This window comes from Pristis pectinata, chromosome 17 (genome assembly GCF_009764475.1).
Source record: "Pristis pectinata isolate sPriPec2 chromosome 17, sPriPec2.1.pri, whole genome shotgun sequence".
Taxonomy (NCBI): Eukaryota; Metazoa; Chordata; class Chondrichthyes; order Rhinopristiformes; family Pristidae; genus Pristis; species Pristis pectinata.
In genome coordinates this window covers 35,660,176-35,672,377 of record NC_067421.1, presented here as the reverse complement: position 1 = coordinate 35,672,377, position 12,202 = coordinate 35,660,176, and the positions used below count along the sequence as shown (strand labels likewise).

At 46.8% G+C, this 12,202-nt stretch overlaps 1 protein-coding gene and 1 long non-coding RNA gene across 5 annotated transcripts in view; one reads left to right on the top strand and one right to left on the bottom strand.

The window, feature by feature from the left end:
* Positions 1-12,202, bottom strand: part of LOC127579662 (seizure 6-like protein) — a 213,451-nt gene that overhangs the window by 40,268 nt on the left and 160,981 nt on the right. For both annotated transcript variants that reach the window (XM_052032610.1, XM_052032611.1), the window contains exon 10: positions 5,862-6,058. In XM_052032610.1, the coding sequence (XP_051888570.1) occupies positions 5,862-6,058 (197 nt within the window). The remainder of the gene's footprint in view (positions 1-5,861; positions 6,059-12,202) is intronic.
* Positions 1-12,202, top strand: part of LOC127579663 (uncharacterized) — a 92,887-nt gene that overhangs the window by 40,389 nt on the left and 40,296 nt on the right. For 2 of the 3 annotated variants that reach the window (XR_007957713.1, XR_007957714.1), the window contains exon 2: positions 1,893-2,089. This is a non-coding gene — a long non-coding RNA (uncharacterized LOC127579663). Of the gene's footprint in view, positions 1-1,892; positions 2,090-3,368; positions 4,383-12,202 lie in introns of those variants that run through there. The other variant, XR_007957715.1, reaches the window with a different exon arrangement.

Here is a 12,202-nt window from a genome sequence, read left to right as displayed (position 1 = left end):
GAACAGGAGGAGGTTGTTCATTCCCTCGAGCTAGCCTCACAATTCAGCATGGTGGTTGATCTGAGCTTGGTCTCAGCTCCACACGCCCAGCAAATCCCCTAAAATTTTGATTTTCTCCAAACGTTTCCAACACTTTCTCTTCCCCTAACACAGCAAGTATCCTCTTTTCGAGTGCTTTCCAATTCCCTTTTACAGCTAGAGCAAAAACGCAAACCGCTGGGGGACCTCAGCGGGTCAAGCAGCATCTGTGGAGGCAAAGGCGTGGTCGACCTTTTGGGTTATGCGTACATGTCGACTATCCCTCTGTCTCCACAGATGCTTCTCGACTCGTTGAGTTCCTCCAGCAGTTTGCTTTTTGCTCAGGATTCCAGCATCTGCAGTCTCTTGCGTCCCTCCTTTATAACCAAATCTGCTCCAACTACCCTTTCAGGCAGTGTACTGCAGGAGGGCATGGGCTTAAAATAAGAGGGGAAAGATTTAAAAGGGACCTGAGACAGTTACAACATGTAAAAGATATCTGGACAGGTACATGGATAGGAAAGGTTTAGAGTGATAAAGGCCAAGCATAGGCAAATGGAACGAGCTCGGTTAGGCATCTTGGTCGACATTGACAAGTTAGGCCGAAGGGCTTGATTCCATGCCGTATAGATCTATGCCTCCAAAATTCCAACAAACTGTCATTTAAAAAAGACTCATCTGTTTTGGAAATTTATCACAAGAGGACACAGGTTTAAGGTGCTGGGGAGTAGGTACAGAGGAGATGTCAGGGGTAAGTTTTTTACTCAGAGAGTGGTCAGTGCATGGAATGGGCTGCCGGCAACGGTGGTGGAGGCGGATACGATAGGGTCTTTTAAGACACTTCTGGATAGGTACACGAAGCTGAGAAAAATGGAGGGCTATGGGTAAGCCTAGTAATTTCTAAGGTAGGGACATGTTCAGCACAACTTTGTGGGCCGAAGGGCCTGTATTGTGCTGTAGGTTTTCTATGTTTCTATCTTAAATCTGTGGCCTCTGTTTCCTTCTTTTGGGTTAGCCCATTCATGAGTAAGTACACCAAACTTAAAATCCCCATGTAAAAAGCTCTCTCCATTAACGCAGGGCATTTCCTACAGCTCTGACTGGAGTTCCCAATCTTTGTATGTCCTTTATTTGTTTTCCCTTTTTCCAAATTCCCTCAATAATCTATCAGCCAGATGACTTCATCAGCAGCTCATCACCATGGCAACCCTGGCCTCACCCTGTCAGAGACATTCCATTTGTCCGATCCTTCTCTCCCACATCCTCTCCGTAACTTAAAACTAACTTGCTTTCTCTCCCAGTTCTGATGAAGGGTCTTTCAGCGGAACCATTAAGTCTTGTTTCTCTTTCCACCGACACTGCCTGACCTGCTGAGTGTATGTGCCATTTTCTGTTTTTATTTTAAATCCCCATAACCTTACTTGCTCTAAAGAACACAGCCTGTCCACAGGATTGATGTTCCTCATCCCTTAACTGTTCTGGTAAATCCCTGCACCCTCTCCAAAGCCTGGATATCCCTCCAAGTCCCAGTGCCGAGCATTAGGCACCAGGCTTCAACAAACTGAGGCTTAACTTTGGCTTAAACTCATTGTGCCTATACTCTCTGCCTCCATTCTGTCTCAGCCTTTCTCCTTCCATGGAGATACAATAGTTCAACAGTTCTACTAGCAATGGCCGCACACTGGCACCTCACCCATGCTTAAGAGGCATTTAGACAGACACTGAAATAGGCAAGATATAGAGGATACAGTCCTAATGCAGGCAAGTGGAATTAGTGTTGATGGTCAACAAGGTTGGCATGGATATGGTGGGTTGAAGGGTCTGTTTCTGTACTGTAGGACTCTGTGATATGGATTTCTTCTTGTGTGTCCCAGACGTCTAGGTTGGCTAGACCTACAACTCTAAATGGTGGGATTGGGCGAAATGGGAGAGAGAATTTCATCGACTACCCCCTGGATGGTTATCAGAAACAGGAATCTTGGCTGGTTCTAACATTCTCTTGGAAAGGAAATGAAGGTGCCGGAGAGGGTGCACGTTTACAAGAAAGTTCCCGAGGATAAGGAATTAGAAGGTTAGTGTGGAGAAGCTGAGGTATTGGTATTGGTATTGGTTTATTATTGTCACTTGTACCGATGTACAGTGAAAAACGTCTTACAAACCGATCTTACAGGTCAATTCATTACACAGTGCAGTTACATTGAGTTAGTACAGAGTGCATTGAGGTAGTACAGGGTAAAAACAATAACAGTACAGAGTAAAGTGTCACAGCTACAGAGAAAGTGCAGTGCAATAAGGTGCAAGGTCACAACAAGGTAGATTGTGAGGTCGTGAGGTCATAGGTCATAGTCCATCTCATTGTATAAGGGAACTGTTGAATAGTCTTATCACTGCGGGATAGAAGCTGTCCTTAAGTCTGGAGGTACGTGCCCTCAGGCTCCTGTATCTTCTACCTGATGGAAGAGGAGAGAAGAGAGAATGTCCCAGGTGGGTAGGGTCTTTGATTATGCTGGCTGCTACATCAAGACAATGAGAGGTAAAGACATAGAGTCCAAGGAGGGGAGGCTGGTGTCCGTGATGCGCTGGGCTGTGTCCACAACTCTCTGCAGCTTCTTGCGGTCCTGGGCAGAGCAGTTGCCGTACCAAGCCATGATACATCCAGATAGGATGCTTTCTATGGTGCATCGGTAAAAGTTGGCGAGAGTCAAAGGGGACAAACCAAATTTCTTCAGCCTCCTGAGGAAGCAGAGGCGCTGGTGAGCTTGTTGAGGCTAAGTGAGGTTGTTGAAGCAAAGATGTTTGAGAGGTTTGATGGAGGTGGACAAGATCAAGACTTCTTTAGACAGTGGTTGACAGAGGGAAGCTGTTCTCAATAGTTGGTGGCTCAAGGACAACAGGACATGGATTAAAAAAAATTGGCAAAAGGCACAAATGGATTGTGAGGAAAAATGAACATAGAACATAGAATATTACAGCACAGTACAGGGCCTTCGGCTCACAATGTTGTGCCGACATTTTATCCTGCTCTAAGATCTATCTAACCCTTCCCTTCCACATAGCCCCCCATTCTTCTATCATTCACGTGTCTATCTAAGAGTCTCTTAAATGTCCCTAATGTATCTGCCCCCACAATGTTTTGTACTTAGCCAGTACTTATGATCTGAAATTCACTGGTGGGAACAGTCACTCAGGGATTGGATTGATACTTGAGGGAAAATAATTTGCAGAACTAAGGGGAAAGAGCAGGGAGAATGGGACCAATGGTTTTGCTGGAATGGGAGCAAGTATGGGCTTGAGGGGCCAAATGCCCTCCTCCTTTGCTGTAACAGTTCTATGATTCTTCCCTGATACAGTGTCTCTCTCTGAAGTCATCTGACTCCGCCCAGAGCAGAATTCACATCTGGATGTCTGTAGGTCAAAATGGTTTAATTCCACAGTGTGTTTAGAAACCGAAGCACCAGTGTCCCTTTGAACGGATGGCATCTTTATTTTACATTCCCAATGCAGTTAATTCAAGTATTTAACATTCATTTTGCAGTTAAGAGGAAATGATTACAGTGCTGTGCCATTTACTGGGATTTTGCTCGCTTGCCAAGCCCCACAATTGCCCTTCACATTATTAAAATCATTGCTTGTCACTACTTCACATCATGATTCCTGTTGCATTATTTTCAAAAGCAGATATTGTTTCAAGGTCAGTGCATTCAGCAACAGATTCTCCTCACAAACTGGGATAATTGGAATCTGTCAAGAAACCTAAAGAGCGAGCATGAGAATACTTTTCTCCGCGCAGGCTTGGTACATCACAATTAGTGTGGGAACCTGTCAGAGACACACAATCGTAGCCTCCGTCACACAGAAATCAGCACCTGAATCTTTGCATAGGCCAGGTTCTGTTTGAGATCTCCCCCTCTACGAGTGTGCGGAAGACACCTTGCACTCAGTGCTACCCTACCTCTGAGTTCCCCAACCATACCTTTGTCACCCACAGGTACAATATATTCCAAGGCATTCCTTTCCGTCATTGCATGTTCATTGCAGGTTGGTTTGGCCAAAATTTTGTTTCCATATCCTATCCATGATCAGGCCCTTCTTCAGGAAAGGGGGCGGTGTACATGCAATTGTCTACATCAATGGTGCTGGGGTCAAGAGGGTTGAGAGCTTCAAGTTTCTTACAGTGAACATCACCAATAGCCTGTCATGGTCCAACCACATAGACACCACAGCCAAGAACACTCACCAGTGCCTCTACTTCCTCAGGAGGCTAAAGACATTTGGCATGTCCCCTTTGACACTCACTAACTTTTATTGATGCACCATTGGAAGCATCCTATCTGGATGCATCACGGCTTGGTACAGCAACTGCTCTGCCCAGGACCGCAAGAAACTGCAGAGAGCTGTGGACACAGCCCAGCGCATCACGGAAACCAGCCTCCCCTCCATGGACTCTTGCTGCCTCGGTGAAGCAGCTAACATAATCAAAGACCCCACCCACCCAGGTCATCCTCTCTTCTCCCCTCTCCCATCAGGCAGAAGATACAGGAGCTTGAGAGCACATACCACCAGGCTCAAGGACAGCTCCTATCCCACTGTGATAAGATTATTGAACGGTTCCCTTATACGATGAGATGGACTCTTGACATCACAATCTACCTTGTTATGACCTTGCACCTTATTGTCTACCTGCAATGTGCTTCCCTGTAGCTGTGACACTTTACTCTGTATTCTGTTATTGTTTTTACCCTGTGCTACCTCAATGCACTGTGTAATGAATTGACCTGTACGATCGGTTTGCAAGACAAGTTTTTCACTGTACCTTGGTACAAGTGACAATAATAAACCAACGCCAATACCCTGTTTGTTCTCTCTCTCTGGGTTGGCTCCCCCAAAGTCAACGGCAAAATTCCCATCACCTCATGGTCTTGTCCCAACTTTCTAGCACAGTGACCTCCTTTGGCGATACATCCCCGTCCTCAAATATCCTGGCCAAGTTTAGTCGAACAATTACTGAACAATGACTTGGACACGATGGGCCAAGTTGCTTCCTTGGATGTTTCCAGTAGGATGTTTCCAGTAGTCTAGGACCAGAGGGCACAGTCTCAGAATAGAAGGATGTCCCTTTAGAACAGAAGTGAGGAGGAACTTCTTTAGCCAGAGAGTGGAGAATCTGTAGAATTCATTCCCACAGATGGCAGTGGAGGCCAAGTCATTGGGTGTATTTAAAGCGGAGGTTGATAGGTTCTTGATTAGTAAGGGCATCAAAGGATATGGGGAAAGGCAGGAGAATGGGGTTGAGAGGAAAAATAAATCAGCCATGATTGAATGGCGGAGCAGACTTGATGGGCCAAATGGCCTAATTCTGCTCCTATGTCTTATGGTCTTTTGTACCATAAAGTTTTTATGAAATAAATCTGGTTACTTAGCGTGATTGATGCTATGATTCGGTAATTCTGCTTAATTCATCTGCAGTCAGTAGCCCTAAACATGCACAAAGTCGTGTACTCCCCCTCTGTAGTACATTCCACTAATTTCAATAAGATAAATTCAGAGGCAGAGTCACGGGGCTCTGGTGACCAAGACTCAGTTTCTCTACAGTTGTTCCTCCGATCTTGCCTCCTGGTATAACCAGCCCTACTTAATTCACCATGGGTGGTCTCTCCTTCCTTCAGTCCCACTTCTTCTCCGAGCTTTTGACCCTCCTCTCTTAGCTTTCCCTTCATCAGCTTTGGGTCCATTTTTTAATTAAGCAACATCGGCCATTCCGCCAAAGCTGAAGTCCCCACTTAAAAAGTCGCCATTGTGCCAACAGTTAATTGCCATTTTCCCAAAAGTTGCATTCTACGCACCATAATAGTTCATGATAAATCCTTGGCCCTTCCCAAAAATCAAGCCGGCTGGATCAGAATGGAATCGGACAGTGAGGTCGGAAGTGGTGGAGTAAACCTTTAGTGGGGCATTGGTTCCGACGAATTGACCGAGGATCCTCATGGTTAAGTCGTCTCCATCATACAGGGATAATATGTCGCTGTTAGTGAGGTTCAGGCTGCACAGGAGGATGTAAAGAAAACAACAGTTAACATTTCCAATTCTGTTTGGTCAATTATTGTCCTTAAGTTGCTGTACCACACCATGGTGAAGTCCCATGACCAACCTCTAGGTTCTTTGTCCAGTGTAACACCTCCTAACCTGCAGATTGTGACCCAATTTAATGCTGTAAAGACAGGAAAAAGAGTATTGCAAAGACTCTTGAGCGTGTAATGTAGCAGGCACGGTAGTGTAGGGCAGGCATGGTAGTGTAGGGCAGGCACGGTGGTGTAGGGCAGGCACGGTGGTGTAGGGCAGGCACAGTAGTGTAATGGTTAGCATAACGCTATTACAGCGCCAGTGAACCGGGTTCAATTCCGGCCGCTGTCTGTAAGGAGTTTGTACGTTCTCCCTGTGCGTCTGCGTGGGTTTCCTCCGGGTGCTCCGGTTTCCTCCCACATTCCAAAGACGTACGAGTTAGGGAGTTGCGGGCGTGCTATGTTGGCGCCGGAAACGTGGCGACACTTGTGGGGCTGCCCCCAGAACACTCCACGCGGAACACTTTATGAAACACTGTGTGTTTCGATGTACATGTGACTATTAAAGAAATCTTATCTTATTAGCTTGATTTTTTTCCACGGCAGGGTTTCCTGTCTCCAGCATTTGAGTATACAGCGAAAGTTTTAAGTGAATCAATTTATTTACAATATAAAGACCACACAAAGGTACTGTAACACACATTCATGCTGCATCATAGAAAAAATGCCATTCGGAAGGAGCCCTTGTCATCTGCTCAGCGGGTCAGGCAGCATCAATGAGTCACTGAGTCTCACCAGCATTTTGTGTTTGTTGCTCCAGAATTCCAGCATCTGCAGTCTACCTTGTGTTTCCTTGTTATATGCTGACTTGCTATCTGCATAATCACAAGGTTGACCATGTATTACTGGGAGTGTTGGGAAATATAGTGTGTTCCTTCTGTGTCTGGTGAATCCTGTTTGCTGTGAGATTGATTACATTTGATGTCTTGTGTTGGCAAACATCAGAATTTCAATAGTCTCTGTGGCCAGAATAGGGGTTAGGGCAGTAACAGCAGGGGTCAGGAAGGTGGCTCGGCATACGGCTGGGGTCAGGGTCTGGAATATTTGCAAGTCTCATCTTGTTTTGACAATGCTGAAGTTTACACAATAGCCACTACATCCATGGAGGAGGTTGGCCACTGTATGTCATTACAGCCTTGGTATCACTGCCAGGGGTCTTAGCAGCATCCGTATTATTTTATTATCCACAGGAAGTCCATGCTCCTGTCTCTCACAGACAGCGAGAAATTAGAGTATTTTCGTATGAGGCCATTTGGCCTATCGAGTCCGTGGCAGCTCTCAGAGCAATCTCACAAATCACATTTATTTCCCTGTAAGCCCATTAACACCCCACTGATTCTCCCAGCCACCCACACCAGGAGCAACTTACAGCGACCAATTAACCAACAACCAGCACATCCTTGGGATGTGGGCGGAAACTGGAGCACCGAGGGAAACCGGAGCTCCCGGGGGAAACCCACGCGATCGCAGGGAGAACATGCAAACTCCAGACTGACAGCATCTGAGGTCAGGATCAAGTCTGGGTTGTTGAATCTGTGGGCAGCAGTACTACCCGCCGCACCGCTGTGCCATCACCTGTCCTGGGGTGAGATAACTAATTTTATTAAGGGGTACTTCACCAGATGTTCAGCTCTATACCACATTCAAATCACCAGTTCAAGGCATCAACATTCTTATTCCAGTGGTGTTTGAGAGAGGCACATGGATCAGTACTCTGAATCTTGGCCAGAATTCAGTGCTGAACTTTATTAGGGACGGGAAAGGTTCATTCAAAAGGCACCGGCTCCCTCAGCATCCCTTGGGTTGGACCACAAGCTCGAGCTCCAGGAGTGGATGCTTGATCTCACCACCTTGTTCATCCAGAGATAACACCACCACCAACTAAGCCAACTGTGCAGACCGCACTCACACTAAATGTGAAAAAGCTTTCTGTGTGTTCGACTGCGGTAGAAAGAAATCATTAATAAAATCAAGCGGCAGGGACAGAAGAACTAATGCATATGAAGTCGGATTTAATTGCTTTGCTTCAGGAAAACTACTCATGTCCAAGGGTTTGCTGTTACAAAGTGGTGCTTGTAACTCCCCCAAGGCCCTCTTTACACCCACTTCCAACTTCCACCCACTCACTTTCTCGCCGTGCAAGGAATCTGCCATTTATTAGTCATCAAAGTCTCCTTCACATGCTGCCCTGGTACCATTAAAAAACAATTGCAGGGCATACAGGCAAATGAGATATAGGTGCTGAGGGAAACCAGAGAAACAAAGGACTGCAGGTGCTGGAACCTAGATGAAAAACACGATGATGCTGGAGGAACTCAGCAGGCCAGGCAGCATCCATGGAGAAAAGCAGGCCGTCAATGTTTCGGGTCAGGACCCTTCCTCAGGACTGAAGATTGGAAAAGGCGAAGCCCAATATATAGTGGGGGGGGGGGGGAGCAGAGCAGTGATAGGTGGACAAAAGAGGGGAGGCGGGGTGGGTACAAGGTCGTGATAGGTAGATGCAGGTAAGAGATGGTGATGGGCAGGTGTGGGGGGGAGGAGGGGAGAGCAGATCCACTGGGGGATGGGTCAAAGGTAAGGAGAGAAAGGAAAAAAACGGAGGCTAGGAAAGGGAAGAAGAGAAGAAGTATGGTGGTGGTGGTGGTGGGCGGCGGGGGGTTGGGGTGGTTGTGGGGAAGTGGGATGCCACATTGGGGCACCGAATGCAGTAGATGATATTAAAGGAGGTGCAGTTGAATCTCTGTCTCACCTGAAAGGACTGTTTGGGTCCCTGGATGGAGGTGATGGAGGTGGTGTAGGGGCAGGTGTTGCAGCTATGGCGGGGGCAGTGGAAAGTTCCTGGGGTAGGAGCTGGATAGGTGGGGGGGGCGTGGGTGGGGAGGAGTGAACTAGGAAGTCACGGAGAGAACGGTCCCTGCGAAAGGCAGAAAGGGGTGGGGAGGGGAAGATATGCTTGGTGGTGGGGTCCCGTTGGAGATGGCGGAGAATGATGCGTTGGATACGTAGACTGGTGGGAGGAAATGTGAGGACAAGGAGGAGCCTATCCCTGTTGGGTCTGGGAGGGGTGGGGTGTGAGTAGAGGTGTGGAAAATGACAAAGTGGCCACACTTGGAGCACTGACGGATTGGATTAGGTTCTCTCCTGGTTATCAGTCATTCAGTGTTGTAACTGAGGCTGGATTTGTAATGCCCTAGAACTGGCTGCAGACTGTGGTGCTGAGGACCTGCCTACACTTGGAGGCATTCTCATGTGAAACCGCTGCCAGGCTCATACCAGCCTTCTGCCTCGTGTCCTTACTCTACAGCTGTAGCTTTGGTCTCTCGCTCTCTATTACAGTTTGGTAAACTCTCCCTCTGGGAGGGAGGAGAAAAACCACAAGATAATCCTGGATTTCAGCTTTACAATTAATCCAGAGTCAAGGCACAAGAGACTGCAGATGCTGGAATCCGGAGCACCACACAAGATACTGGAGGAACTCAGCGGATCAGGCAGCATTCATGGAGAGAAATGGACAGTCGACGTTTCCGGTTGAGACCCTTCATCTGGACTGGATGCTAGAGTTCCTCTAGCATCGTGTGCATTAGTCCACAGTCGGCTGAGTAAAACCAAGCCTATAAAATGAACCCCTTTTGAAGTGCTAAAAAATTCAGTAGCACGGCCAGGGCTGAGACATAGAACTTTGCCAATGGGGAGCCTGTAACGGGAAGTATGTGGGTCCAAGGCCGGGTTACGTGCACGGGTGGTTGCAGGGTCCCTGAGGGTGGGCAGCAGGGTTGGAAATCTGCAGTGGGTGTGGGCAGGCCTGGAGGTTGTCACTAGGGTTGGGCCAGGGGTGGGGCTGACACTCAGTTGTTGGAGGTTCGTGGGCGTTGAGGGAAGGGGGGAGGTTTGGTAGGAAGGCAAGGATGTGGCTGTGGGCCAGAGAGAGTAAGGCCATTCCTCAGGGGGGAGGCCTGAGGGAGAGTGAAGCAAATACATTACTTAAAGCCTGGCTGAGGTGGGCTTCAAGCGTTGCCTGGACTCTATGACCTGGGAACTGCTTTAAGGAATGCTGAGGTCAGCCTCAGACTCATTGGGAACGCTGGCCTCTGCTAACAAGACCATGTCATCCTCAAAACTACACGCATGTGCACAGAAATTTTAATACTGACCACTGGGTATGTTTGGGCTCCTCTGTGTTTTTTTTAAAGATATCTTTATTAGTCACATGTACATTGAAACACACAGTGAAATGCATCTTTTGCGTAGAGTGTTCTGGGGACAGCCCGCAAGTGTCGCCACGCTTCCGGCGCCAACATAGCATGCCCACAACTTCCTAACCCGTACGTCTTTGGAACGTGGGAGGAAACTGGAGCACCCGGAAGAAACCCAAGCAGACACGGGGAGAACGTACAAACTCCTTACAGACAGCGGCCGGATTTGAACACAGGTCGCTGGCGCTGTAATAGCGTTACGCTAACCGCTGCCCTACCCTGCTGACTGATTAAAAGATCAGAAAGAAAAGTTATCGACTTTATGCAGCTTAAGGAAATCCCTGATTTGTCGTTACATTCTATCTTTCTTTGAAATTGATTGTATGCCATAAAATACTGTGGTCCTCCGTGGCCCAATTTCATGGAAATGAACAACACGGTCATTTTCAAGATATAGGATTATATGGAAATTATTGCAAACATAATTCCTTTCCTAAATACACTCAGATTAAAAAGCAAGACACAAATCCCTTATCCTCACGTGACTTTAATTAATTTCTGCATCATTTTTCATCTCAGCCAACAGAAAGTTTTGGACTTTTTATACAATGGAGTGTAATGTCAATTGGGAAGGGGGAAGAGCTTTCTCTGCGTTGATCAGTTCTCTTGTAATGGAGGTGATGTACTTCATCAATGTCTTTCATTTGATTTCAAAATGGTTTTGATTAGGTTCCCTGTGCCCAGTTTTTCCACCTTTCCCACTTACCTTGGGTCTCTCACACACTTCTTCTTTATTAAGCTTTTATTTCTGGCTACAACTTGGCAGTATCACAAGGTATTTATCTTCAAGGAGAACCGCCCTTGCTCACCAATCTGGTGTAAACTTTTATTTGTTTCTTACGTGTTTCCTGAGCTTTCACCTCTTTAACTCTGCTCTTCATCCTCTCCAAGTGCTCACGCTCTCCCTGTGAAGAACAATCTCCTGATGTATGCCCCGAAGTTATCATTTATTAGTTTGAGTGCATGTGATCTACTTCTCATCTCAGAGGTCCTTCAGAATTAACCTTGACTATCGTGGTTTACGTAAGAAAATAGAAAATGGTGGAAATGCTCATTTGGTCAGGCAGCATCTGTGGAAAGAGAGCAATGTACAAAATACCAGAGGAACTCAGTGGGTCAGGCAGCATCTGTAGAATGAAATGGACAGTCAATGTGTCAGGTCGAGACCCTTCATCTGTCTATTTCCCTCCATAGATGCTGCCCGACTTGCTTAGTTCCTCCAATGTTTTGCGTGTTGCTCCAAATTCCAGCATCTGCAGTCTTTTGTGTCTCCATTCTCTGTTGAAAGAGAAACAGTTAACGTTTCAGGTCTGCAACCTTTCTGATAACGAAGGGTCCCAGAATGAAAACCATTTGTCTTTCCATAGGCACTGCCTGACCTGCTGAGAGTTTATTTCAGACTTCCAGCATCTGTAGTTTTTTTGATTTTCATTTACCGTTGGTTTATGTAAGAGTACCTGCAATCCAGAGTGAAAAGCTTTACTGATTGCTGCTGTGAAGTGGCTTACATGCCTGCAGTTGGGACAACAACACTCAGCCTGATCATGTATACAAACTTGACCAGTGCCATCTGGACAACTGACCAGTGATGCTGAGTCCATTCAGGATCAATTGACGTGAATCCCCTGATGTAAAATGTGGGTAATGTGCTGAAGGCTCTTGCAAACTGGAAGTGCAACATTGAGAAAAATGTGGCTACGTGATTATTACAGCAGCAGGCTGGGGTAGCAGTGAGTAAGTAGGAAGTATTTGCATCACTTAGTTCTCTGGCTGTTAGCTACCACCAGAGTTTGAATCTCCTACTGCTCCTGA